We start from the raw sequence: 27,499 nt of genomic DNA, 5'->3' as shown, positions 1-27,499 counted from the left end.
CGGGGTTGACTGGAACACCCCGAAAAAGCTTTTTTTTTTTTTTAAAAAAAAAAAAAGTAAATAGTTCATTGTTAATTGTTGCTTTTGCTTTGTTGTTTTTTTTTTCCTTCACTCCCTGTAAATAGTTCCCCCTGTGTCGTAATTTGACTTTCTTCACAGGGCTGTCTAAATAATTCATTTTTGTAAATAGTTTTCTGAATAGTGTGTAGAAAGTTTAGTTTGTCTGTGTTTGCTTGTATATAATATTTGTGAAAATTTGTGCGATTTATCACTAAAGATTTGTAAAATTCGATTTCCGTTTTGTTTTTTGTTTTGTCTTTATGGTCTCTTAACTATTTGTACATTCAAGTTACGGCACTGCAGCCTAAATATCCCGATAGCCCAGGCTGTGCTGAAAAGAAAAAGGTGAGGATATACGAACCAAAACTTGGAAAAACAGCTCAGTGTTCAGAGGGTTAAAATCTCCCCTTTGTTTGTTTTACATGTTTAAAATACGGATCCATTCATTCAATTTACAACAGATATGTTGCTTATTATCATTAAAACCAGAAATCACGATCCAAACAGTAAAAAGTGGAGACCGATTTTGATTGTTTCTATTTCAGCTTTATTATAGAGACGATTTATTACTGGTTGATATAGATTTAGAGTATAATAACAATCACATAAAAATGATGTCATGAAAAACAACTCACACTCCTTCAAATGAAATTAAAAAAATCACATCATCATCTGATTTCAAATCAAACATCAGTTCAATAAAACAAGATAAAAGTCCGTCACACGGACCCACAACAGCACAAAGAAAATACGCACACAAAATGTACAATATATACAGATATATCTGCACGCTGTCAGGTCAAAGGTCGACTTCTGAGCTGAGAAACGATTACAGCTGATTGTAGCTTCCCTTTTTACTGAATGTATTCACATGAAGAACTCATTTTCTACTAAACATAACTATTAACACAAAAAAAATGTAAAAACAAAAACAGAATTCATAAAAGAAAAAGAATAGAATCAAAATTCTGAAACATTTCATTCAAAGTAAACCATATCCCAGCTGTATATTTAAAAACCACATTTTTTAAACATTTTTATTTTAATTTTCATCGTGAACTTAACAGTTTTAATTTGTAACAACTGTTCCACCTGTGACAGACACACATGCTCTGTATGTTTGTCTGGTTTTGTCCTGATATTTGATTTTCATGCACTCTTTCTATTTCAGCATCGTTAAACATCATTTTTACATAACCACTAATTTGCCAGTTTTTGAAGATTTTAGGTGTTTTTAGGTCATTTCAGTGATAGCTGGTCCTGGTCCTCCGGTTCACAGCGACCACGATGACACAGAGCGTCAGCAGCAGAAGGCTGAGCACTGACCATCTCACTTTGTAGAAGGTGGAGTGAACCCCAAACGGATCTTTGTACTGTAACATTGTTTTGCTTGTTGACAGACACTGAAAATGTTCACCCACAACTGCACACCAATACTCTCCTGTGTCTCTCAGTGAGACATTAGCGATAACCAAAGAACCACCTTCACCGTACCTTATTCTACTCATCCCCCTTAAAGGCCATATATTAACAGCTCTGCCTTCTGTTCGGTTCGACTTGATGAACCAGTCAACCCACCGACCCCTTTCCCAATCTTTGCATCTAAGAGTGACGTTTTCTCCCTCTGAGAAGAGCTCTACATCAGGAGGACCAAAGTTAAGACACACCAGCAGATAGTACTTTTTCTCACTGACAGGAGTTTTACAGACGTACTCACCTGAGTGGTTTAACGTCAGTGATGAAACCACCAGAGAGTAGTTTTGGTCCACAGTCTTGTTTGGTTGTTCTATGGTATTTACAGCCCAGCGTGGGAGCTGGTCATCACTGAAATCAGTGAGAGCGCACGGTAACACGGCCGTCTCTCCCACTGAGCGATAGATCGCCTCTGTGAACACCTCTAACTCTACAGAGTCACTGCTGACACACTGCTGCTGCTCCATCAGCAGACAGCTGAACTCTGTCTTGGCTGTTGTTGTGAAATTAAACACGTGAAGAGCTGATGTGTTTTTATTCAGTTGGTATCTTCCTCCAACATCGTCCATCATTGATGTCTCATTGTCCCCAAAGACTCTGCTCCATATTTCCTGTTCATATCCAAAGTCACGTTTGAGCCACAGGACGTTCAGATTGCCAACCACTCTGTTACATGACAGAACCTCTGTTCCTCCATGAGTCACTGAATATTTTCCTTCTTGATCCACGTAACTGCAGACGATGACAGAGCTGTTCTTGTCATGTGTGACTCTGCCGTCGGTCCAACACTCCTCTCGGTACAGGCCGGAGTCTGAGTGGGTCAGGCTGTGGATCTTGTAAGAAGAGATATTGTTTGTGCTGATGACTGAGAGTCGTTGTTTCAGGTCTTCAGGTGCTGTGGAGTTGTGGGACCAGAGGTCAGAGGTGTTCCACAGGACGAGCTTCTCCTCACCAACAGACCTGGAGATCAGGCAGGAGTCGGCCTCCTCGGGGAGCTCGAAGGTGTAAGAGTCCCGTTCCTTCTTGATGCTGATGAGTTCTTGTGCATGAATGTTGTTGATGAGAGCAAACAGCAGGAACCAGAGCTCTGTGACTGGAGCCATTCTGCTCCGAGGTCTCCGTCTGAGAGTCCGTCAAACACTGACACCTCATGAACTCTGTGTCAACCCTCTTCATCAGCTTCTCTCTGCGGTCCCAACAACGTGACGTCTTTATCTCTTCATCGGCGGAAACTTTGACGCATCCGGCTCTCTATCCAGTCATCTCTGTCCTCTGAACGTGTCTAAAACCACTGAGGCTGTCGTGTCTTCAAACACACAAAATATATGATAATCATGATACATTTGTAATGATCAGAATTACATAAATATCTATAACTAAATAATTTTCAAGCGCTTTCTTTCAGGTCATTTTCAGTTTGGTTGTTTCATTGTTATTATTTTTCTTTTTTTTTTTTTTTACTTTGCAGGGGTTGTTTTTGCTTGTTTCTTTTTCTGTTGTGTTTTTGTTCTAATTTTCTGTTAATGTGTCTGTACTTTACAACTTTACAAATTCCCTGCTAATAAATGGGACATTTCTTCTTAAGCTGCACACTATTTTTTCAGGAAGAGAGGCTGAGGAGGGATCCCTAAATGCAGGACAGGCAGGCGTGCAATAGATTTTGTAAATAACAATTAAATATTAGTAATGACATAAAGGAAAGATAGAGAGAGAGGAAGAGAGAAAGGAATAGAGAGGGAAGAGATGCATCATGATAACGGTAAAAATAACATATGACAATAGTGATATACATAAAATAAATACAATTTGTGATAGCATGTGATGTTACATGCAAATACCCTAAGCACTGATTGTTATCAGTGCTTAGGATATTTGCATGTAACATACACGACTGTTGTCGTGTATCTTAATAGTGGAGGCATGACTCATAATCATGGCAGTAGAAGGTGGTGTCAAGCAGGATCACAGCATCGGTGCAACTGTGACCCACGACACAAGCGCAGCCACAGACAGGACCACAGCAACAGCACAACCAAAATCACAATCCAGTCTGACCTGGAGGTACAGCATCAGTGCAGCTACAACACGAGCACAGCCAAAGGCAGGATCACAGCATTAGCGCAGCCATCACCACGATCCAGGCACAGCCAAGATAACAGCCGAGATCTGGGAAAACTACAAAACAAGGGAGCACAAATGCTCCAGAGAAGAAGCCGAGTCACGAGTAACGCAGTAATAAGACATGAGCGTTTGCAGATGGAAGGAGCAGGAGAAGGAAAAAGGAGCTCAGTGTATCATAGAAAGTCCCCCAGCAGACTAAACCTTTGTCAGCCTAACTAGGGGCTGGTCTAAGGCAAGCCTGAGCCAGCCCTAATTATAAGCTTTATCAAAGAGGAAGGTCTTAAGTCTACCCTATCAATTAATCAACGCGTCTTTATTAACAGGTTATGTACCCCAGTCTTTTAAAGTAGCTGTCATTAAACCTCTTCTAAAGAAGCCCACTCTCGATCCTGAGATTTTAGCTAATTATAGACCAATATATAATCTCCCCTTTATTTCTAAAATCCTTGAGAGAGTGGTTGCTCATCAGCTCTGTGACTTTCTCCAAGACAACAGTTTATTCGAGGACTTTCAGTCAGGCTTCAGAGTTCATCATAGCACAGAGACGGCACTAGTAAAAATTAATAACAACTTATTTATCGCTTCTGACACAGGTCTGGTCTCTGTTTTAATCCTATTAGATCTCAGTGCTGCATTTGACACCATTGACCATCAAATCTTACTGCACAGACTTGAAACCTCAATTGGCCTTAAAGGAACGTCACTAGCCTGGTTTAAGTCATACTTATCAGATCGTTCCCAATTTGTTCACATCAATGATCAACCCTCCGCACATACAAAGGTCTGCTTTGGAGTGCCACAAGGTTCGGTGCTTGGACCAATCCTTTTCACTTTATATATGCTTCCTCTAGGCAACGTAATTAGAAAACATTCCTTAAATTTCCATTGTTATGCTGATGATATGCAATTATATCTATCTATGAAACCAGATGAAACTGATCAGCTATCTAGGCTTCAAACATGTCTTAAGGATGTAAAAGCCTGGATGAGCTGTAATTTCCTGATGTTGAATTCAGACAAAACTGAAGTTATTGTCCTTTTCCAACAATGTAATTTCTCTAGATGGCATTACCTTGGCCTCTTGCACAACTGTAAGGAACCTCAGAGTTTTATTTGACCAGGATTTATCCTTTGCCTCCCATATCAAACAAACTTCAAGGACGGCTTTCTTTCACTTGCGTAACATCGCAAAAATTAGACATATCCTGTCACAAACAGATGCTGAAAAATTAGTACATGCATTTGTCACCTCTAGGTTCGATTACTGTAATTCCCTATTATTAGGTCTCTCCAACTGGTGCAGAACGCTGCTGCTCGTGTTTTAACGGGAAGCAAGAAAAGGGATCATATTTCTCCTGTTTTAGCTTCTTTGCACTGGCTCCCTGTGAAATCCAGGATTGAATTTAAAATCCTCCTCCTTACTTATAAAGCTCTAAATGGTCAGGCGCCGTCCTATCTGTCACAGCTCATAGTTCCTTACCAACCCTCAAGATCACTGCGCTCTGAAAATGCAGGGTTACTTGTGGTTCCCAAAATTTCCAAAAGTAGGTTAGGAACCAGAGCCTTCAGCTACCATGCTCCTCTCCTATGGAACCATCTTCCATTTTCGGTCAGGGAGGCAGACACTGTTTCAACTTTTAAGGGTAGACTTAAGACCTTCCTCTTTGATAAAGCTTATAATTAGGGCTGGCTCAGGCTGCCTGGACCAGCCCATAGTTAGGCTGACATAGGTTTAACCTGCCGGGGGACTTCCCCTGATACGCTGAGCTCCTTTCCTTCTCTCAATGCCGCCATCAGAAATCATGCATGTCTGTTAACTGCATTGCCATTTGCAAGCTTAGGGACACGGTCGAATGCCTCTGTGATAGCCATGTGGTACTCTCACTGCCTGGGGCTCGCGATTACAGAGCCTGGGTCTGTTGAACTGCACTACGCTAATCCTGTTGCCTCTTGGGAGCGTTCCTGCTCCCTTGTTTCCTAGTTTCCCTGGATCCTGGCCGTAACCTTGACTGTGCGTTGACCCCCTTGACCCTGCATTTTCAGAGTGCAGTGCTCTTTAAGGTTGATAGTGAGCTTTGAGCTGTGAAATATAAGACGGCGCCTGTCCATATAGAGCTTTGAAAGTAAGGAGAAGGATTTTTAATTCAATTCTGGATTTTACAGGAGGCCTGCGCAAAGAAGCTGAAACTGTAGAAATATGATTGCTTTTCTTGGTTCCCATTAGCACACGTGCAGCAACGTCCTGGACCAGTCGGAAAGACTTTAGAGACTTATTGAGGCAACCTGACAATAAGGAGGTACAGTAATCTAGCCTAGAAGTAACGAATGTGTGCACCAATTTTTAGGCAACTGTTTGAGACAGGATATGCCTTGTTTTGCAATATTACACAAGTGAAAGAAAGCAGTCCTCCATAGGTGAGGGTAGGAACGAAGATCGATCGGCAAATCGAGAGCTTTGCCTTTCGGCTCAGCTCCCTCTTCCCCACGACAGATCGGTGCAGCATCTGCAGTAATGCGGACGCTCTGTCTGTCGATCTCCGCTCCATCCATCCATCACACTCGTGAACAAGACCCTGAGGTACTTAAACTCCTCCACTTGGGGCAGGACTTACGTCCCGATCCGGACGGGGCATGCCACCTTTTCCGACTGAGAACCATGGCCTTGGATTTGGAGGTGCTGATTCTCATCCCAGCCGCTTCACAACCCGGCTGCGAACCGATCCAGTGAGAGCTGAAGGTCACGGCCTGATGAAGCCAACAGGACCACATCAGAGCAGAGATCCAATGCTGAGGTCACCAAACCGAACCCCCTCAACACCCTGGCTGCGCCAAGAAATTCTGTCCATAAAAGTTATGAACAGAATCGGTGACAAAGGGCAGCCCTGGCGGAGTCCAACCCTCACCGGAAACAAGTTTGACTTACTGCCGGCAATGCAGACCAAGCTCTGGCACCAGTCATACAGGAAACGGACAGCCCGTATCAGGGAGTCCGAAACCCCGTATTCCCGGAGAACCCCCCCACAGGACTCACCGAGGGACACGGTCGAATGCCTTCTCCAAGTCCACAAAGCACATGTGGACTGGTTAGGCAAACGCCCACGCACCCTCAAGGACCGTGCCAAAGGTCCAGAGCTGGTCCACAGTTCCACGACCGCGAAAAGCGCATTGCTCCTCCTGAATCCTTTTATTTACATTTGAAAGATAATCAATTCAATTAAGAAAATATATACATATAAATACAAATACAATACAACAATGTGTGAACAATTTTCACAAAGTATTTTGAATATTAAGGTTGTTTACTCCAGTACTTTAATTCAAGCAATAATTTCACTCAGTTACTTTCACTTGGAGTAACATTTGGCCAGGAGTATCTGTACTTTGACTCACAATCTATACGTTTCCCACAATGCAGCTGGACAGTGTGTTGTATTTGTCCCTCAGACGTTACAGCATGAGATGGATGTGTGGAGCTGCACTGTGTCTGAAAGATATTCCCCGCAGTAACTGTGAGGACAGAGAGGGACAGTGTGAAGGCCGTCCTGTCCTATCTGCGCGTCCTATCTGCGCGTCCTCTCTGCGTGTCCTCTCTGCACGTCCTCTCTGCTGGAGTCGAGCCAACACTGACACCACGCAGCTTATCAGCTCTCTCTGCGCTCGCCACAAATTCACTTCTTTATCTCGTCATCATGGGAAACTTGAAGTCAACTCTGTCCTTTGGACGTGTCTCAACCCACTGAGGTTGTGATGTGTTCAGATTATTGAGAGACGTGCAGGGAGCAGCAGTGAGACGTGACAGAGACACATCCTGTGTGTTTGTATCTGCATCTGTGAGGGACAGAGAGAGTTGCATACATCAATATCATAAATATATTGAAAATAAAAAGAAAGACTTCAGTGTGGAGCTTCTTGGATTTTCACTTCATGTCTGTATTCAGGACAGACGTCTCCTTTCTAAAAAGAACGCTGATCGTTTGGCCACAATTTGAATTTTGATGGAAAAATAATCAATCAATTTCTTTTAGCCTGGATGGTGATGTGTGATGACCAACATATGCTCTCAGTGATTGTGATCGCAAGAAACCTACAGCTGTTCACCTGCTGCACCTCAGCTCAACTGATGTAGACAGGGTCTGTGTTTTTGCCTCCTTCTTTCTACAATCAACAGTCGCCTCAGTGGTTCAGCTGATGTTGAGCAGGAGGTACTTCTCTGCAAGATTTATTCCCTCCCAAGTAAGAGTTATATGTGTTTGCAAGGCTCAGCCTGACCATGATTTTATTCATTTTCCCGCTTTAAGGACAAGGCCCATCAATGCCTGACTGACGCCAACGGTGCAAGACGCATAGCCAAACCTAGGTCGACAAATGCTCACCAACGGTCCGACATTGAGCGTCGGACGACCGTGGGCTCGGTGTGTCAGGGCCCAAAGTGTGTCTTACCTATCAAGATGAATAGCCTAGACACGGGAACTGCAAGGAAATTTGGGCTGTTTTCTCCTACTGATTTTTTTAAAGCAATTATTTGCTACATAACAAACCTGACACTGCAGTTTCAGTCTTGCCAAAAGGTGTTGCACTGACCAGGAATCGAACCTGCCTCTACTGCGTGGAGGGCTATTCCCTACAGACATCTCCTCGTTAGTATAGTGGTGAGTATCCCCGCCTGTCACGCGGGAGACCGGGGTTCAATTCCCCGACGGGGAGATTAGTTGCATTTTTCGAAAATGCTGCGTCGCCTCACCTCGTCTGTGTCACTTTCAGCACTTATTAACCAAGCATGAGCGACTAATATCTGATTGTCACTGTATGCAGCACAACAACTTCTGTGGCGTTTCCGTAGTGTAGTGGTTATCACGTTCGCCTCACACGCGAAAGGTCCCCGGTTCGAAACCAGGCGGAAACAAGGAGACATTTTCGTGATCATATCTCAAACATCACACGTTTCCTGACGCTGCATGACTAGCTGCTGTTGCTGGCAATGATCAAAAGATCTGCAACTTCCAACATGTCCCTAAACGTGGCCCTCAGGGGGAGTACAAGTGTGGTGGTGTGCTGTTTAGCGACAACCATCTGCTTGATTTTGGCCTGCATTTCCACCACAGGCAAACAAGCACGGAAACAACATGCCTTTATCAAATGACATGTACAGCATTGGTGGTTCAGTGGTAGAATTCTCGCCTGCCACGCGGGAGGCCCGGGTTCGATTCCCGGCTAATGCAAGAATTCTTTGCTCCAATGAAATTGTACTGAAGGGCCTTTTACGTGACCTCAAATTTGTCTTTCAATGGGCCATCTGGAAATGACTGTTACAGTGCTCTTGCTCGTTGCCACTTTTGCAGCCAATTCAGCAATGTTGTTGAGCCATTTGACATGGATGAGGTGAGGTGATGCAGCATGTTTGAAAAGGACTGTAACTTCCCCAATTTGTTCACATCAATGATCAACCCTCCGCACATACAAAGGTCTGCTTTGGAGTGCCACAAGGTTCGGTGCTTGGACCAATCCTTTTCACTTTATATATGCTTCCTCTAGGCAACGTAATTAGAAAACATTCCTTAAATTTCCATTGTTATGCTGATGATATGCAATTATATCTATCTATGAAACCAGATGAAACTGATCAGCTATCTAGGCTTCAAACATGTCTTAAGGATGTAAAAGCCTGGATGAGCCGTAATTTCCTGATGTTGAATTCAGACAAAACTGAAGTTATTGTCCTTTTCCAACAATGTAATTTCTCTAGATGGCATTACCTTGGCCTCTTGCACAACTGTAAGGAACCTCAGAGTTTTATTTGACCAGGATTTATCCTTTGCCTCCCATATCAAACAAACTTCAAGGACGGCTTTCTTTCACTTGCGTAACATCGCAAAAATTAGACATATCCTGTCACAAACAGATGCTGAAAAATTAGTACATGCATTTGTCACCTCTAGGTTCGATTACTGTAATTCCCTATTATTAGGTCTCCAACTGGTGCAGAACGTTGCTGCTCGTGTTTTAACGGGAAGCAAGAAAAGGGATCATATTTCTCCTGTTTTAGCTTCTTTGCACTGGCTCCCTGTGAAATCCAGGATTGAATTTAAAATCCTCCTCCTTACTTACAAAGCTCTAAATGGTCAGGCGCCGTCCTATCTGTCACAGCTCATAGTTCCTTACCAACCCTCAAGATCACTGCGCTCTGAAAATGCAGGGTTACTTGTGGTTCCCAAAATTTCAAAAGTAGGTTAGGAACCAGAGCCTTCAGCTACCATGCTCCTCTCCTATGGAACCATCTTCCATTTTCGGTCAGGGAGGCAGACACTGTTTCAACTTTTAAGGGTAGACTTAAGACCTTCCTCTTTGATAAAGCTTATAATCAGGGCTGGCTCAGGCTGCCTGGACCAGCCCATAGTTAGGCTGACATAGGTTTAACCTGCCGGGGGACTTCCCCTGATACGCTGAGCTCCTTTCCTTCTCTCAATGCCGCCATCAGAAATCATGCATGTCTGTTAACTGCATTGCCATTTGCAAGCTTAGGGACACGGTCGAATGCCTCTGTGATAGCCATGTGGTACTCTCACTACCTGGGGCTCGCGATTACAGAGCCTGGGTCTGTTGAACTGCACTACGCTAATCCTGTTGCCTCTTGGGAGCGTTCCTGCTCCCTTGTTTCCTAGTTTCCCTGGATCCTGGCCGTAACCTTGACTGTGCGTTGACCCCCTTGACCCTGCATTTTCAGAGTGCAGTGCTCTTTAAGGTTGATAGTGAGCTTTGAGCTGTGAAATATAAGACGGCGCCTGTCCATATAGAGCTTTGAAAGTAAGGAGAAGGATTTTAATTCAATTCTGGATTTTACAGGAGGCCTGCAAAGAAGCTGAAACTGTAGAAATATGATTGCTTTTCTTGGTTCCCATTAGCACACGTGCAGCAACGTCCTGGACCAGTCGGAAAGACTTTAGAGACTTATTGAGGCAACCTGACAATAAGGAGGTACAGTAATCTAGCCTAGAAGTAACGAATGTGTGCACCAATTTTTAGGCAACTGTTTGAGACAGGATATGCCTTGTTTTTGCAATATTACACAAGTGAAAGAAAGCAGTCCTCCATAGGTGAGGGTAGGAACGAAGATCGATCGGCAAATCGAGAGCTTTGCCTTTCGGCTCAGCTCCCTCTTCCCCACGACAGATCGGTGCAGCATCTGCAGTAATGCGGACGCTCTGTCTGTCGATCTCCCGCTCCATCCATCCATCACACTCGTGAACAAGACCCTGAGGTACTTAAACTCCTCCACTTGGGGCAGGACTTCGTCCCCGATCCGGACGGGGCATGCCACCCTTTTCCGGCTGAGAACCATGGCCTTGGATTTGGAGGTGCTGATTCTCATCCCAGCCGCTTCACAACCCGGCTGCGAACCGATCCAGTGAGAGCTGAAGGTCACGGCCTGATGAAGCCAACAGGACCACATCAGAGCAGAGATCCAATGCTGAGGTCACCAAACCGAACCCCCTCAACACCCTGGCTGCGCCTAGAAATTCTGTCCATAAAAGTTATGAACAGAATCGGTGACAAAGGGCAGCCCTGGCGGAGTCCAACCCTCACCGGAAACAAGTTTGACTTACTGCCGGCAATGCAGACCAAGCTCTGGCACCAGTCATACAGGAAACGGACAGCCCGTATCAGGGAGTCCGAAACCCCGTATTCCCGGAGAACCCCCCACAGGACTCACCGAGGGACACGGTCGAATGCCTTCTCCAAGTCCACAAAGCACATGTGGACTGGTTAGGCAAACGCCCACGCACCCTCAAGGACCGTGCCAAAGGTCCAGAGCTGGTCCACAGTTCCACGACCGGGGCGAAAAGCGCATTGCTCCTCCTGAATCCTTTTTATTTACATTTGAAAGATAATCAATTCAATTAAGAAAATATATACATATAAATACAAATACAATACAACAATGTGTGAACAATTTTCACAAAGTATTTTGAATATTAAGGTTGTTTACTCCAGTACTTTAATTCAAGCAATAATTTCACTCAGTTACTTTCACTTGGAGTAACATTTGGCCAGGAGTATCTGTACTTTGACTCACAATCTATACGTTTCCCACAATGCAGCTGGACAGTGTGTTGTATTTGTCCCTCAGACGTTACAGCATGAGATGGATGTGTGGAGCTGCACTGTGTCTGAAAGATATTCCCCGCAGTAACTGTGAGGACAGAGAGGGACTGTGAAGGCCGTCCTGTCCTATCTCTTGGCGATCCTATCTGCGCGTCCTCTCTGCGTGTCCTCTCTGCACGTCCTCTCTGCTGGAGTCGAGCCAACACTGACACCACGCAGCTTATCAGCTCTCTCTGCGCTCGCCACAAATTCACTTCTTTATCTCGTCATCATGGGAAACTTGAAGTCAACTCTGTCCTTTGGACGTGTCTCAACCCACTGAGGTTGTGATGTGTTCAGATTATTGAGAGACGTGCAGGGAGCAGCAGTGAGACGTGACAGAGACACATCCTGTGTGTTTGTATCTGCATCTGTGAGGGACAGAGAGAGTTGCATACATCAATATCATAAATATATTGAAAATAAAAAGAAAGACTTCAGTGTGGAGCTTCTTGGATTTTCACTTCATGTCTGTATTCAGGACAGACGTCTCCTTTCTAAAAAGAACGCTGATCGTTTGGCCACAATTTGAATTTTGATGGAAAAATAATCAATCAATTTCTTTTAGCCTGGATGGTGATGTGTGATGACCAACATATGCTCTCAGTGATTGTGATCGCAAGAAACCTACAGCTGTTCACCTGCTGCACCTCAGCTCAACTGATGTAGACAGGGTCTGTGTTTTTGCCTCCTTCTTTCTACAATCAACAGTCGCCTCAGTGGTTCAGCTGATGTTGAGCAGGAGGTACTTCTCTGCAAGATTTATTCCCTCCCAAGTAAGAGTTATATGTGTTTGCAAGGCTCAGCCTGACCATGATTTTATTCATTTTCCCCGTACAAGGACAAGGCCCATCAATGCCTGACTGACGCCAACGGTGCAAGACGCATAGCCAAACCTAGGTCGACAAATGCTCACCAACGGTCCGACATTGAGCGTCGGACGACCGTGGGCTCGGTGTGTCAGGGCCCAAAGTGTGTCTTACCTATCGAGATGAATAGCCTAGACACGGGAACTGCAAGGAAATTTGGGCTGTTTTCTCCTACTGATTTTTTTAAAGCAATTATTTGCTACATATCAAACCTGACACTGCAGTTTCAGTCTTGCCAAAAGGTGTTGCACTGACCAGGAATCGGACCTGCGTCTACTGCGTGGAGGGCTATTCCCTCTAGACATCTCCTCGTTAGTATAGTGGTGAGTATCCCCGCCTGTCACGCGGGAGACCGGGGTTCAATTCCCCGACGGGGAGGTTAGTTGTTTTTTCGAACATGCTGCGTCGCCTCACCTCGTCTGTGTCACTTTCAGCACTTATTAACCAAGCATGGGCGACTAATATCTGATTGTCACTGTATGCAGTACAGCAACTTCTGTGGCGTTTCCGTAGTGTAGTGGTTATCACGTTCGCCTCACACGCGAAAGGTCCCCGGTTCGAAACCAGGCGGAAACAAGGAGATATTTTCGTGATCATATCTCAAACATCACACGTTTCCTGACGCTGCGTGACTAGCTGCTGTTGCTGGCAATGATCAAAAGATCTGCAACTTCCAACATGTCCCTAAACGTGGCCCTCAGGGGGAGTACAAGTGTGGTGGTGTGCTGTTTAGCGACAACCATCTGCTTGATTTTGGCCTGCATTTCCACCACAGGCAAACAAGCGGAAACAACATGCCTTTATCAAAAACATGTGTAGCATTGGTGGTTCAGTGGTAGAATTCTCGCCTGCCTTGCAGAGGCTTGGGTTTGATTCCGGCCAATGCAAGAATTCTTTGCTCCAATGAAATTGTACTGAAGGGCCTTTTACGTGAGCTCAAATTTGTCTTTCAATGGGCCATCTGGAAATGACTGTTACAGTGCTCTTGCTCGTTGCCACTTTTGCAGCCAATTCAGCAATGTTGTTTAGCCATTTGACATGGATGAGGTGAGGTGATGCAGCATGTTTGAAAAGGACTGTAACCTCCCCATTGGGAAATTGAACCCCGGTTTCCTGCATGACAGGCGGGGATACTGACCACTATACTAACAAGGAGATGTTCATGAGAAACAGCCCTCTATGCAATACCGGTGGGTTCCATTCCTAGTCAGTGTACCTTGACTGAAACTGCAGTGTCAGGTTTGTTATGTAGCAACTAATTGCTTTCAAAAAACAGTCGTGAAAACAGCCCAAATTTCCATGCAGTTCCCATGTCTGGGCTGTTCATCTCGACAGGTAAGACACACTTTGGGCACCGACACGCCAAGCCCACAGTCGTCCGACGCTCAATGTCGGACCTTTGGTGGGGGGGGGTGTTTAGTTCTTTTGCTGCTTCTTTGCAAAGTCCACATTCATGTCCTTAGTTTTTCAGACATTGGACATTATGTATATTATCCTGACGTATTATCCTGAGTGCCACTGTAGTGAGTGCCACTATTGCTCTGCTTTTACATTTTTATATTTTTTTCATTTGTAAAGTACAAAAAAGCTGCTGAATGTATTGGAGTCAAAAGTATAAGTAGCATGAAAAGAAAAGACTCAAGTACAAGTACCTCAAATTTTGTACTTGAGTAAATGTACATAGTTAGATAATTAGATAGCTCCAGATATGTGAAGCTAAAACTCCAGCTTTGAAATGTTTTTGGAGATACAGCAGTTGTTTGAACTCTGGCAAAGTTTTGTGTAGTTGTAGCACTGCGTGTCATTGTCTGACTTTTTGTTGAAAAAGAAATATGCCTCGTTCTTTGTCATTATTTCGATGAAGTCACAAAGCTCTGGCATCACAGTGTTCGTCAGCGGATACAGATCTAACTTTTCCTTCCCTTTCAGTGAACCGACTCTGGGAACGAGCCTGCACCTTTCAAATACCTAACCCTGTAGTGGATGAGACTCCCTGTCCCCGCAGAGGACGTCCATGTGCTTCTTTGTCCTTCAGAGAACCTGAAGACGTCATCTCCTGTTACTGTGTCACTGCGACATCTTCTAAGTCTGTCAGAAAACACAATATATGGACTTAGAGTTGGTTAACAGCAGTTTCTAATCTTAAAACCTTTCAAAAACCTATCAAAGCTGTGGGACCACCTGACCAGATTTATACCAGCAGCACATTTCCATGTTCTGCAATATGCTGCCAAACACCACACATGTACTCCCCCCTGAGGGCCGTGTTTAGGGATACGTTGGAAGTTACAGATCTCTCAATCATCGCCAGCAGCAGCAGCTAGTCATGCGGCATCAGGAAACGTGTGATGTTTGGAATATGATAACAGAAATCTCTTATTGTTTCCGCCTGGTCTCGAGGGACCTTTTGCATATCACATTTGGCGAATGTGATAACCACTACACTACGGAAACTTGATATAAAAATCGGATATTAGTCGTTGATGCCACCTCGCCAAATATTTTCGAAAGAAAACTAAAAACGTATCACTTCTGATGATGAGCCTTTTTTTTCCAAGTTTCAGTGGGTTAGTAAAAGCTGCTTTACAGGAAACTTAGATATGTTAGTTATGTGTTGATTTACAAACGTATTCATTCATTCATCTCTGAATGCATGACTTACATTTTTAATTTTATTTATTTATTTTACTTTTAAAAGTTTTGAATTTGAACAACTTCTAAGCGCCTGGCTAGCAGCTTGGACAGTAGTTTGAAGTCAACATTTAACAGACTAATGGGTTGATAAGAACCACACGAGAGAGGGTCTTTACCTTTTTTAAAAGCAGAGTAATGCAGGCCTGGCGTAGGGTGTGAGGAAGTGTGCCTGAACTATAAGACTCAGTGAACATCTCTAATAGGTGTGGGGCCTGCTGTTTCCAAAAAGTTTTATAAAACTCAACTGGGAAGCCATCAGGGCCCGGGCTTTTACCACTTTGTAATGATTTGACTGCTGCCTCCAGTTCAATTGCCGTAATAGGCCGTTCAAGTTCCTCAGCTGCAACCTGATCCAAAGTGGGAATATTAACCTTATCAAAGAAGGAGATCATATCCGCAGAGGTGTTAAGACAATCGGATGAATATAACAGTTTGTAAAATTCCTTAAATGCTTTGTTGATTTCCAAAGGGTCAGATGTAACACCCGAGCCGGTCTCAATTTGGGGAATTAACTGAGACGCAGATATTTGGCGTAGTCGGTGGGCCAAGAGTTTACTGGTTTTATCTCCCTGCTCGTAGAATTTGGCTCTAGAGTGTAGTAAAAGTTCTGTAGTATGCTGTGACATAATAAGATCATATTCAGCTTGTAAGGTCATTCGCTCTTTATAAGTATCTGGCAGTTTTGAGATTACGTATAAAGAATCTAGGAGAGCGATACTTTGAGATAACTTGGCCAACTTCTCTCTTCTAGATTTCATCTGATGAACCTTAAACGATATGATTTCCCCCCTAATAAAAGCCTTCATTGTTTCCCACAGCAAAGAGGCAGTTACTTCTGAAGTTTTGTTAACCTGAAAGAAGAAATCTAAGCGTTCTGAAACAAATTTATTAACTCTATATTTAGCAACAAATGTGTATCCAGACTCCATGGTGGTCTTGTATTAATAAACTTCTGAAAGTAAATGTTCATAGAGGTAGAGGTGTGGTCTGACACAACAATCGCGTCAAATTTGCAGCCAGAAATGGAGGGTAATAACTTGTTATCCACTAAAAAGAAATCAATTCGTGTGTAGGTACGGTGGATGTGCGAAAAAAATGAGTATTCCTTTTTATTCGGATTAAAAAAACGCCAGGGGTCAGTAACATGAAACTCATTCATAAAGGCCCGAATCACTTTGGTGGATTTGGACTGAATGGCTGAGGTTTGGGAGGACCGGTCTAATGAAGGGTTCATCCAACAGTTGAAGTCCCCTCCTAAGATTAATTCGTACACGGACAAGTCTGGTAACATTGAAAAAACCTGCCTGAAAAAGGACTCATCATCCCAGTTGGGAGCATAAATGTTAGCAAGAGTCACCTTAACATCAAAAATATGTCCCATGACCGCTATAAACCTGCCAGCAGAGTCAGAAATTGTCTTGACATGAACAAAGGGAATATCTCTATGTAAGAGAATAGCAACCCCTCTTGATTTAGTGGAAAATGAGGAGTGATATATTTTTTCCAACCCAGCTCTTCTTCAATCTCATATTGTCTATCTCTTTTAAATGGGTTTCCTGCAAGTATATAACATGAGCATCAAGGTGGCGTAAGTAGTGCAACACTTCACTACGCTTGATTGGATTATTTAAGCCCTTACAATTTAAATTTACAAACTTAACATCCCCACCCACAATGGAAAGGGTTTTCTTGACCTGAGCCATTAAAGGGCAGAGAGTTCATATGTAACAAAAAAAGAAGAGAAAGAAGAAAAGAAAAAGAGAGAAAAAAAAAAAAGAAAACACATCCGCACCCCACATCTGCGTAAGTAGCATAGGTGCCCACCCATTACCCTCAAGAAATACACGAACTAAGAAACCCCCCAGATTTAAACAGAACAACCCACCTTTCTCCTTGCCTAGCAGAAGCATCCAAACAGAGATGCGTGCTACCTCACCCCTTGAAGAAACAAAACCTGTCGTTACCAGCAGCTTAACCCCACTACTAAACGACCTCGGGGAATGTAAATATGGGCTGTCCCACATAGAAATTTATAAAGTCATTCACCGGGGCCGAAGCCGGGTCCTTCTTGAGTCTCTTATTGACGAACTCCAGGGCCTGATCCGGGTCTTCAAATCTGTACGTCTGGCCGCTAGACATGGTGATGTGCAGAGTGGCAGGATACCGGAGGCCGAATTTGACGTCAGCACAGGCATGGAGCTCCCTCTTCACCTGGGCAAAAGCCGCCCTCCGCTTGGCCACAGTTGGTGTAAAGTCCGGGAAAATATACACCCTTTTCCCGTTGTATAACAGGGGGGAGCGTTGTCCAGCACGACGTAGGATAGCATTCCTCACTTGAAATTGTGTCACCCTGACGACCATCGGGCGCGGTGGTTCTCCCTCTTTTGGTTTGGTACGCAGTGTGCGATGGGCCCTATCGAGCCCGGGCGGCTCGTCGAGTCCCAGCAAGTCCATTAAAAGTTTAGCAATAAACTCTGTAGGTTGGGGACCCTCGGATCTCTCAGGCAGACCCACCAGTCGGATATTATGCCATCTAGAGCGTGCCTCCAGTTCCTCACATTTATTCCCCAGAGACTCCACCGCAGCAGATAGCTTAGTTATGGTCTCCTGCATGCTAGTTAGCTGGTCCGAATGCTCGTTAGCCGAGCGCTCCAAGTCGCTTATAGTGCCGCATTGCAAGGAGACTTTTTCTTGAAGCGGTTTGATAGCAGTCGCCACCTCCTTTTTAACTAGCTCTACAATAATAGATTCAAATTTTGCCACAATTTCAGTACGTTGGTCGTCCATCATTACCTTAATGCTACATAGCAACTCTTCATTAGCACCCGGCCTCTCAGGTGACTCAGGTTTACATTGCGGCCTGCTTCGTCCGGACTTGGCAGATTTGTTTTTTGCCCGACCGCTCGACATTAATGTGGTTCTGATTCACAAAATGTAGGCCTCTTAAAAAACAATCGACCACCTCAAAGGACATAGACTTATAGACATAGACTTATAGACAGTCTGCAAGCTTAAAATGACATTTAAACTGTATTATAAGCCCATTCCCGAGGAGCAACCGAAAAACACGTCCTACATCGTTCGCGTCTCGACCACGCCCCCTCATCATCTACTACATTTAGATAAAGATGATTATTTAGATAATTTAGATGTTTTTCGCTGATATTTGGAAGTTTTCGGATTTTTCAGAACGGAATAAACCGGGACATACGAAATGGCGTCTCCTCTTTTGGACATGTTGGGGACATTTCAGCTTCAACTGAGAGAAACTTTTGAGTTTATTCAGCTTCAGTCACATCTGAACAATGTGACAAAACACAGTTTCCATTTACAAAAGGACATTTTAATCGACAAATAATCAACAAAAAAAATCAATAAGATATCAGGGTTGTTCCAAAGAAGCAACAGATTCTCAAAAATGGACACTTTAAACTCTCAACATCTGTAAAAGCTGCACAGTTTACACGTCACTATCACGTATTAAAACCACTATCAACGCTTACAAGATATTAACAAATAAACGTCATACATTTAAAAAAGACGATTTATACATTTGGAAAAATACTTTAAATAGATTTACAATTTTTAAAAAGAAGACTTTACAAAAATATTGAATGCAAATTAAAACAGAATTCATACATTTGCAAAGATATTTATATATAAAGACTACAAATAAAAATGACTTTTTACAAATGAAAAAAATGCTTTATACTAATAAAAAAATGCTTTTTACATTAGCAAAGGTACATACAAATAAAGAATTTGAACAACTAAAAAATATTAATAGAAATAAAAAACACTTTTATTAAAAGAAAAGTCTTTTTAGTTAAAAAACATATTACTGAGAAAGACCTTATAACAATAATAAAATATTATATACAAATATTTTAAAAAGTCGTAATTCAAATAAACAAGACTTTATCCAAATAAAAAAGACCAAAAATAAAAAAGCCTTCATAAAAATAAAAAAGGTCTTATTACAAATACAAAAAACTTTATGCAAATAAAAAAATAATAGGTCTTTATAAAAATAAAGACTTTATATTAAAGCTCGTCACAAAGCGACACTTTCTGATGAGTTTGGATCTGTTTACTTATTGATCTTAATTTCTCTTTATGTATTTTAAACTAAATTCCAACTTTTTTTTACCTGATATAATAATTATAGCTGAAGTGCTAGACTGAAATGTTTTTCACTCAAGAAATATGTCAGCAGTAAGCAGGAAAGTGTGCAGGAGTTTCTCACTTTGTCTTAAGATTGCTCCTTTGTCTTCTTTTAAAATGATTTTCAACTTTTTATAACTTAATTATTTAAAAAAAACAATAACTTCCAATAATCTCTGTCTCCCCCTTTAAAACATTTTTTAAAGATATTAATTCCCTATCATCTATCTCCCTCTTTAAAAATATTTTAAAACTATTTTTAAAAATTAATATTAAATTCCATTTACCTCTTTCCCTTTTATGAAAAATAATTGAACTTTTTTTTTAAAAAAAATCATTAACTTCCAATAATCTATCTCCCTCTTTAATAATATTTTAAAACTATTTTTAAAAATTAATATTTAAGTCCATTAATCTCTTTCCCTTTAAGAAAATAATTTCACTATTTTTTAAAAATATGAACTTCCAATCATCTCCCTCTGACTCCTCCAAAAATATGTTGAACTATTTGTTGATTATTATTAAATTCCAATAATCTCTTTCCTTTTTATACAACAATTGAACTTTTTAAAAAAAATCATTAACTTCCAATAATGTTTCTCCCTCTTTAAAAATATTTTAAGAGTATTTTTAAAAATCATTATTAAATTAAATTAATCTTTCCCTTTAAGAAAATAATTTCACTATTTTTTAAAAATATTAACTTCCAATCATCTCCCCCTGACTCTTCCAAAAATATGTTGAACTATTTGATGATTATTATTAAAAAAATAATTGAACTTTTTTAAAAGAATATTTTTAACATTTAATCATCTCCCTTCTTTAAAAAAAATCAACCTTTTTATTATCAACTTCGAATCTCAAAAATATTTTTCAGCTATGTTTTAAATTATTATTAACTTCCAATCATCTCTTCTTCTTTAAAATATTTTTAAACTTTTAAAATTAACTTCTAATCATGTTTTCCTTTAAAAAAAAAAAAAAAGGTTTAACGTTTTAAAAACGATTTATTTCTCCTTCCTAAAACTCATTTTCAGGAGCAACAATGCGCCTTTAAATGACTTTTACGTCATTTTTTTTAATTCTCATTTATTGAGTCGCGCTGTTTTGTGTCGTCATTGGAATGTTTGCTGCATGACGTCATGACGCAGCGGGCCCTGTGATTGGTTGACCGCTGATGATCGACAAGTGCTTCTCATCGAGCGCGAGTGTGAGTGAGCGTGCAGCCTTCCGCCGCCGGACACACACCGTGACGGTAAGATCATGAAATATCAGCTACAATCATCAAATACACGATTCAGTTTAACTGCATCGCGATTTGAACGACGTGTTGTGGACGTTGAGTGAAAACTGGAGCAGCAGGCGGATCCCTGACACTCTCAGAGGGACAGTGTCCTCAAAATCTGTCCTGAAATCACACAGGGAACACGGAGAAAACAGTGTTTGAGTCCTAACTTTGACATTTCAGGACAGATTTTAAGGACACAGTTTCTCTCCGTGAAGCTGAACATGAACATGGTGTTTTCTAAATAAGTTATTGTATGAAAAATTGGTAAAAAATAATAAGTTTAAATGAAGTTTAAGACCAAAAAAGGCGTTTAACCCGACGGTCAACGAGAATAATGAATACTTTTTTTGATCTTTAGGAGTTAAATTTTGGTTTGTTAAAGTCGCTCTGATAAAGAATTATCACAAGCAGAAATAAGTACCAGCACAAATGTATATAAATGTTAAAATAAAAATGCAATAAGAGTAAACAGTATGTAAATAATGTAAATAATTCATTCATATATAAGTTGAGTATGTACATTTGTAAAATTATAGATGAAAAGAAATACAGTAATAGACAATAAGCACTAGTATGATATTATTTAAATTATTTAAAAATGTATTACTATTTTATGAATGGATTCATGTTTGTGTGTGTGCTGAAAATATAATAATTATATGGAAAAAAAATTACTAAGTTTTACTTTACTAATTTTTACTGAATTATTATAATTTTTAAGAGATTTTTTGTGTAAAGAAATACAGTAATAAACAATAAGCACTAGTATGCGATTATTTACAAATGTATGAAGATTTTATTAATGGATTCATGTTGTTTTTGTGTGTGTATTTTTGTGCTGTAAATTTATTGATCATATGTAAAAAATATATAATTTTACAGAATAATTCTATTTTTTCATAGATTTTTTTCAGGCCTTGTTTTTTTTTTAACACTTTCCTGTGAGGTGTGTGTTGTTCTTGTGACATTATTCTATTCATTTGTTATGTATAATAATTAATAATTAATTCAAACTTTAAATTATTTTTTATTTTTAAGCAGTCAGTTCTTTCTCTGTGGTCTTTCATATTGTTGTATGTGTAATTTCAGGCTGACACCTGCTGGTGAGTTAGTGGAACTGCACAGGAATTTTTACAAATGTAAACAGGAAGTAGGACAAACCACAGGAAGTTTTTATGTATGTGAAATTATTTCAGATATGATACGGAAACGATCATTTTTCAGAGTTTTAAAATGAACCGTAGTTTAAAACAGAAAAAATATCAATTAAAAAATAAAAAATAAAATGCAGATTTCATGATAAAATCAACTGGAACTTGTTTAATTCTGAACCGATTTTCACACACAGAAAAAAATAGATATGTTTATTGGCGGATCTTGACCTCCCCAATTTGGCACCCACCAATCAGGCGTCTACATTCATATATCTATCATTTTTTGAAAAAGTCATTAAAATTTGTAAATAACAATACAGATTTTTACTTAATTAAAATATAATGAGTTAAAATAGACAACACAAGTAAATTAACAAAATAAAAGATGGATTATATATATATATATATATACACTGTGTATTATACAGTACAGGCCAAAAGTTTGGACACACCTTCTCATTCAATGCGTTTTCTTTATTTTCATGACTATTTACATTGTAGATTCTCACTGAAGGCATCAAAACTATGAATGAACACATGTGGAGTTATGTACTTAACAAAAGAAGGTGAAATAACTGAAAACATGTTTTATATTCTAGTTTCTTGAAAATAGCCACCCTTTGCTCTGATTACTGCTTTGCACACTCCTGGCAAGAAAAGGCCCCTGCACACACACCCAGGAACAGTCTGGTGAGAGCTCCAATTTAGTAAAGCTGGAATTATATACTACAGTAGCATTTCATTTTTAGTTATGATTAGTGATTACAATGGAGTTAAGAAGAGAAATTGTTGGTAAATCTAAATTTGGTTGAACAAATTTCCACATTGAAGCCACTGATATGTATAAACTTCACTATTCACTATCTTCACTATTTTGTGTATCTGATAACATGGGTTTTTTCATGAGCTGAAGCAGCTGCATTCTTCTACAATGCGTGCAAATGTGAGGGTCATTTCATTCTACTTACATATCAATGTGACCAGTTCTGGACGTTAAGTTTGGATGTGTGCAACTCATTTCATATTTTTCCAGGCTATGAAATATAAGCGTGTGCCAAAAAATTCATTGTCAGACGCCTCTGCTTATGGTGAATATCACATTTGTATCAAAATATTTAGGATTATGAATCTTACTGTTACATGTTTACCATTGTGTAATGTCTAATTATTTATTTACATGTCCCTCAGTGAAACTGGTGAGAGACTTTAAAGGCCATGTGGAAGGTGCCAACCCTCCCAGGAAAGTTCAGGAAAATGCAAAGCAGCGGGCTACTCATGTGTTCCACTTCCTGCACTTCATGGCAAACTCCCCCAAACCAAATGGAAATCTGTTGTTCCTGCAGGATATTTCAAGAGTCAGAGGGTAAGTTCACAAAATTTGAAGAATTATCTGATTGTCTATTGACTATGAGAGGACATGAACTAATGCTTATTTTCGACCTTAAGGTTTGTAGCCAACCTGCAACAAAGAGGGTTCAAACCCACAACCCAACGGATATATTTAATGGATGTTTTGGCATTCTTAAAATATCTGTCCAACATGAAGCCGTCTTGTGTGAGGCTTGGTGAAAGGGGAATCAAGGCCCTGACAGTGGAGCTTAGGGCATGTTTCCGAGACATTGGCAGAGATGTTTTTGGGCACCAGCTCCTTGTGCGACGTACCAAGTCCGGCAAGTTCAGTATTCACCTCCATTGATGAAAATCTCATGATTTAAGTTGAGACACATATGTGCTGAACAGTAGTTGTTTTTTGTTTGTTTGTTCTTCGGATAAACTTGTCAAGGCCATAAAACTTGCTCAGTTCATAGAGGAGGCACCAAAGCATATTGATGCTGCAGCAGTTACAGCAGCTGTTCAAACATCTCTCAGAGATTATTTGTTTTTTTTCTATTCAAAATGCACTGAGATGGCTTTTTGTTGTAAATTGGTACTATGTATATTCAATCAAATTGTGTTGAGGAGCCCTTCAAGATTTTAGATTGACTATTTAGAAACGGGGTCCATGCCTATGTGCTGTCTGCTAACTTGGATGTCTTCCAATTTGTACAGAATTATTGTTTGGTGGGTTATGGTAGTGGAAAATAGAGGTGCTAAATGAGCTCCAGACCTAAAGGTGACTGTCTTTGAACACTCATGCATAAACTGTTGTTCCTCTTCTTTAAAAGATGATCTTGCGAAGGAACCACATAACATAAGGAAACTCAGACTGTTTTTTGGACTACTTGGTGGGTTTCTCATTACAACGACTGGACATCTGAAGGGAGTAATCACCAACATGACCGTGAAAGAGGTCAAGACTGCTGAAAAGACTACAAGAGGTTGTCGTGTCATTCGTGTAAGTACAAATATTAAAATGAAACAAGTGAACACAACATGCATCTATAGTTTAACACCTTAGCTAGAAACACTAATCAAATGTCTTTTAAAAATAGATTCAGGAGCACAAAACCCAGAGATGCTTTGGGCAAGCAGCCATACCACTGAAACCAGAGGAGTATGCCTGGTTCAGGCGTTACAACAGACTTCGTGGTCAAATTGAGGGAGGCTCAGAGGCATCCACGTTTTTTCATACCACTGTTGGAGGGCCCTTGTTGAAACTCCCAGAGTATTTTAAGGGTGCCTGGGAAGGACTGAATCTGGGTCCTTTTGTTCCTTTAAAGTCTTTATTATTATTATTATTACAAGGTGCAACATTTTTATCTTATGTACTTTGTGCATGATTTCTCCCATCAGGCCAAGCAGCAGCTGGGACTTGAAAAATATGAGAGGGTAGCATCATTCATGTGCCATGATCCCCAAACAGCCAAAAGATTTTACCAAGGTTACTTCAGCATAAAAAATTGAAAAACAATTGTGTTGGCTTGAGTAGTATCAGTTTATGATTTTAACCTTTCATTTCACAGCGGATGACCCGACAGAGGACACAGTCCAGAGCAGAGCATTGACGATGATGGCAGTGTCAAGCTATGCAGTTAAGGAAAAGAAGAGGTTAAGAGAGGTTAAGGAGCAAGAGGGCAGGTGCAGACTATGACGAGGTGGTGACAGAATCACCTCAGGAGGACACAAGGGAGGGCATGCAAGAACCTGAAAAGAAGAACCATGGAAACAAGCAGCAGGTGACTGGAAGGGTTCTAAACTTACACAAGAAAGAGCTATCCTCAGCCAGTCAAAGATCAGTACGAGTCGTCTTCATCAGTTTCAGTGTATAGGGTAAGTGAGGGAGAAAAAGATCATTTCATCTTATCTAAAACAGATGGTGAGCTCGTCTGATGATGAGGGGTCAGGTGATTGGCCCCCAAAGAATGGAACAGAAGAGGAAGAGGAGGAGGAGGAAGAAGAGACCAGTGTGAAGCGAAGGGTTCCCCAGCTGCGAAAGAAACGGCCTGCACCCACACCCAGGAACAGTCAGGTGAGAGCTCCAATTTAGTAAACCAGTCCCACCCAGTCATAACCATGACAATAACATTTCATGATGATGATATGATAAGTGATAACAGTGGAGGTAAGGAGAGGAAGTGAAGTCAAACTAGCCATAATTTCCCTAATCTGTAATATCCACCTAATTTTTCTGTTTGAAGGTTGTTGCAATTCTAAATTATAGTAGTATTTCTCTTTTGCTCTTATTTATGTCATCATTTTTCCTTTTGTATTCACAGAATACAAAATTGCAGACTTTATCTGTCAAATTGAATCGTCCCACTTTAAAGACACTGGCAGTAAGTATGATAAGAGTCACACTGGAGCTCAACCAAATTTCGTTGAACACTTTTCTACATCAAAGCCACTAATATCAAGAAACTTGGTCTTCACTATTGCATGTATCTGATAACAGGGTTTCTTTCTGTGTATAGGAAATTACAAAAAAGGCAAAAATGGCTGAACACTTTAGTTTAACAAATCTGGGGAATAGGACTTGGTATGTTTTCTATGACCACTTATTTCTGATGTTTTGTCACTCTTTTGCAGATGATTCAGGTTTATGTAAGCCCAGCCACTGCTGACATCTTGGCAAAACAGTCACAGAATGTTTGTGCAGAGACTAAATCAGAGACAGAAAAGACTTCTGATGAAACCAAGTTGTGTGACACTACAGTGAAAATTAAAAGACAGGAGCCATCAGAAGAGGAGGAGAGAAAGACCTGTGAGGAGGAAAGGATGAAGCTGCAGGAGGAGCATCAGAGGAAAGAAGAACGACATGTAAAAGAAGTGACAAAGGAGAGAGGGCGTCCAAGGAGAAAAGGACCAGATGGAGAAGAGGCAGTGAAAGAGGAGGTGAGGTGTCTGAGGAGAAGAGGACAACATGGAGACAAAGAGGTCAAAGCGGAGAGAGGGCGTCCAAGGAGAAAAGGACCAGATGGAGAAGAGGCAGTGAAAGAGGAGGGGAGGTGTCTGAGGAGAAGAGGACAACATGGAGACAAAGAGGTCAAAGCGGAGAGAGGGCGTCCAAGGAGAAAAGGATCAGGTGGAGAAGAGGCAGGGAAAGAGGAGGGGAGGTGTCTGAGGAGAAGAGGACAACATGGAGCAGGAGAGAGGAAAAAAGATGATGTAAAGAAAAAGTGAAAAGCAAGAGGGAAAATGTTTTCACATAAAATGATTCTGTTCTGAAATATTTCAAATTAAACATTGTTTTGAAATAAAAAGTCAGCAAAAGAGTGTATGATGTTACATTTTATTTCCTGTTTTACACAATGAGAATATTTTGACAATACATTTACACTGCAGCCAGTTTCATAAACTACAAATAAATCAGGCATTATTGAAAATATATAAATTGAGAGAAGAAAATGTTGAAAAGAAGAATAGAAAGATAAATGTGTTTATAAACTGAAGCTTTTAGAGAGAAAGTGGTTTAGAGTTGTAATATAAACAATAATGTACATTTCCAAGATCAGTTGGTCTCACTAACATCAAAACATATCTAGTTTCCACATTTTTCTGGCAGAAATCTGAACTGATGGGCTCTTTATATTGAAGTGACATTTTTGATGTTCCAGAGTCATAAGACAAATGAGACGTTGGTCAATGACATGACCTTTTCCTGACAGTGAATGTAGAATGTAGAAACTAGGACTGCCAAGCAATGTGCGAGCCAAGATTGAGCCCTCTAGAGCATATACTGTACCTAACATCTCTCAAACTGCTAAACTCAACTATGACATGTCAATTCACTTCCAGTTCATCTCAATTGAATGTAATATTATTGTGAATTTCTAATGTTCTTTTGTTAAATTTGTCACTGTCAAACTCACCTTCACAACTTATCTCCTGTTTTCTGCTCATGGTCTTGTAACCAGTGTCATATACAGAATCTTCCTTTGATTCTGCCTTCTTTTAGAGATAAAGAGATGACATTGGTACAAAGACGTAACTGCTCTAAACTCTTGAGCATCTTTGTTGCATATATTGTGCACAAAAAGAATCTATCAAGCAGAAACACTGAACAGTATCAAAACTTATTTTGTTTCAAATAATGAAATAATTTGGGAATCCTAAGATTTATCACGTGACAAGGTATCAGCATATATTAAATGACTACT

At 40.8% G+C, this 27,499-nt stretch overlaps 2 protein-coding genes, 1 long non-coding RNA gene and 5 other non-coding genes across 9 annotated transcripts; 7 read left to right on the top strand and 1 right to left on the bottom strand.

Moving 5' to 3' along the window:
- Positions 1-592: 592 nt before the first annotated feature.
- On the bottom strand, positions 593-2,636 carry LOC148185568 (uncharacterized). Its single transcript, XM_088074488.1, has one exon. The coding sequence runs from the start codon at positions 2,634-2,636 to the stop codon at positions 1,305-1,307; it is 1,332 nt and encodes a 443-aa protein (XP_087930614.1). The 3' UTR covers positions 593-1,304.
- A 5,650-nt stretch (positions 2,637-8,286) lies between these two features.
- Positions 8,287-8,358, top strand: trnad-guc (transfer RNA aspartic acid (anticodon GUC)). The gene has a single exon. It is a non-coding gene; the product is annotated as a tRNA-Asp (tRNA).
- A 126-nt stretch (positions 8,359-8,484) lies between these two features.
- On the top strand, positions 8,485-8,557 carry trnav-cac (transfer RNA valine (anticodon CAC)). Its single transcript has one exon. It is a non-coding gene; the product is annotated as a tRNA-Val (tRNA).
- A 245-nt stretch (positions 8,558-8,802) lies between these two features.
- trnag-gcc (transfer RNA glycine (anticodon GCC)) lies at positions 8,803-8,873 on the top strand. The gene has a single exon. It is a non-coding gene; the product is annotated as a tRNA-Gly (tRNA).
- Positions 8,874-12,968: 4,095 nt separating this feature from the next.
- trnad-guc (transfer RNA aspartic acid (anticodon GUC)) lies at positions 12,969-13,040 on the top strand. The gene has a single exon. It is a non-coding gene; the product is annotated as a tRNA-Asp (tRNA).
- A 125-nt stretch (positions 13,041-13,165) lies between these two features.
- On the top strand, positions 13,166-13,238 carry trnav-cac (transfer RNA valine (anticodon CAC)). Its single transcript has one exon. It is a non-coding gene; the product is annotated as a tRNA-Val (tRNA).
- A 7,455-nt stretch (positions 13,239-20,693) lies between these two features.
- On the top strand, positions 20,694-24,646 carry LOC148185565 (uncharacterized). Of its 2 annotated transcripts, XR_015775924.1 has the most exons (5): positions 22,494-22,652; positions 22,996-23,050; positions 23,151-23,325; positions 23,409-24,297; positions 24,395-24,646. It is a non-coding gene; the product is annotated as an uncharacterized LOC148185565 (long non-coding RNA). The 2 variants fall into 2 exon arrangements; XR_015775925.1 differs by lacking the exons at positions 22,494-22,652; positions 22,996-23,050 and adding an exon at positions 20,694-20,775.
- A 359-nt stretch (positions 24,647-25,005) lies between these two features.
- Positions 25,006-26,806, top strand: LOC148185564 (uncharacterized). The gene is made up of 3 exons (XM_088074739.1): positions 25,006-25,371; positions 25,619-25,678; positions 25,929-26,806. The coding sequence occupies exons 1-3, from the start codon at positions 25,216-25,218 to the stop codon at positions 26,520-26,522; spliced, it is 810 nt and encodes a 269-aa protein (XP_087930865.1). The 5' UTR covers positions 25,006-25,215; the 3' UTR covers positions 26,523-26,806.
- Positions 26,807-27,499: the final 693 nt, after the last annotated feature.

This window comes from Plectropomus leopardus, chromosome 24 (genome assembly GCF_026936395.1).
Source record: "Plectropomus leopardus strain MGB_pleo_1.0 chromosome 24, ASM2693639v1, whole genome shotgun sequence".
NCBI classification, from domain to species: domain Eukaryota; kingdom Metazoa; phylum Chordata; class Actinopteri; order Perciformes; family Serranidae; genus Plectropomus; species Plectropomus leopardus.
Note: the sequence above shows the minus strand (reverse complement) of the source record. Positions and strands in the feature narration are given on the sequence as shown.

Excerpts from the sequence above, each read along its gene's own strand:
- LOC148185568 (XM_088074488.1), bottom strand. The coding sequence starts at position 2,636 with ATGGCTCCAGTCACAGAGCTCTGGTTCCTGCTGTTTGCTCTCATCAAC.
- LOC148185564 (XM_088074739.1), top strand. The coding sequence starts at position 25,216 with ATGGTGAGCTCGTCTGATGATGAGGGGTCAGGTGATTGGCCCCCAAAG. Across the intron at positions 25,372-25,618 it reads CCACACCCAGGAACAGTCAG|AATACAAAATTGCAGACTTT; the intron begins GTGAGAGCTCCA and ends TTGTATTCACAG. Across the intron at positions 25,679-25,928 it reads CCACTTTAAAGACACTGGCA|ATGATTCAGGTTTATGTAAG; the intron begins GTAAGTATGATA and ends ACTCTTTTGCAG.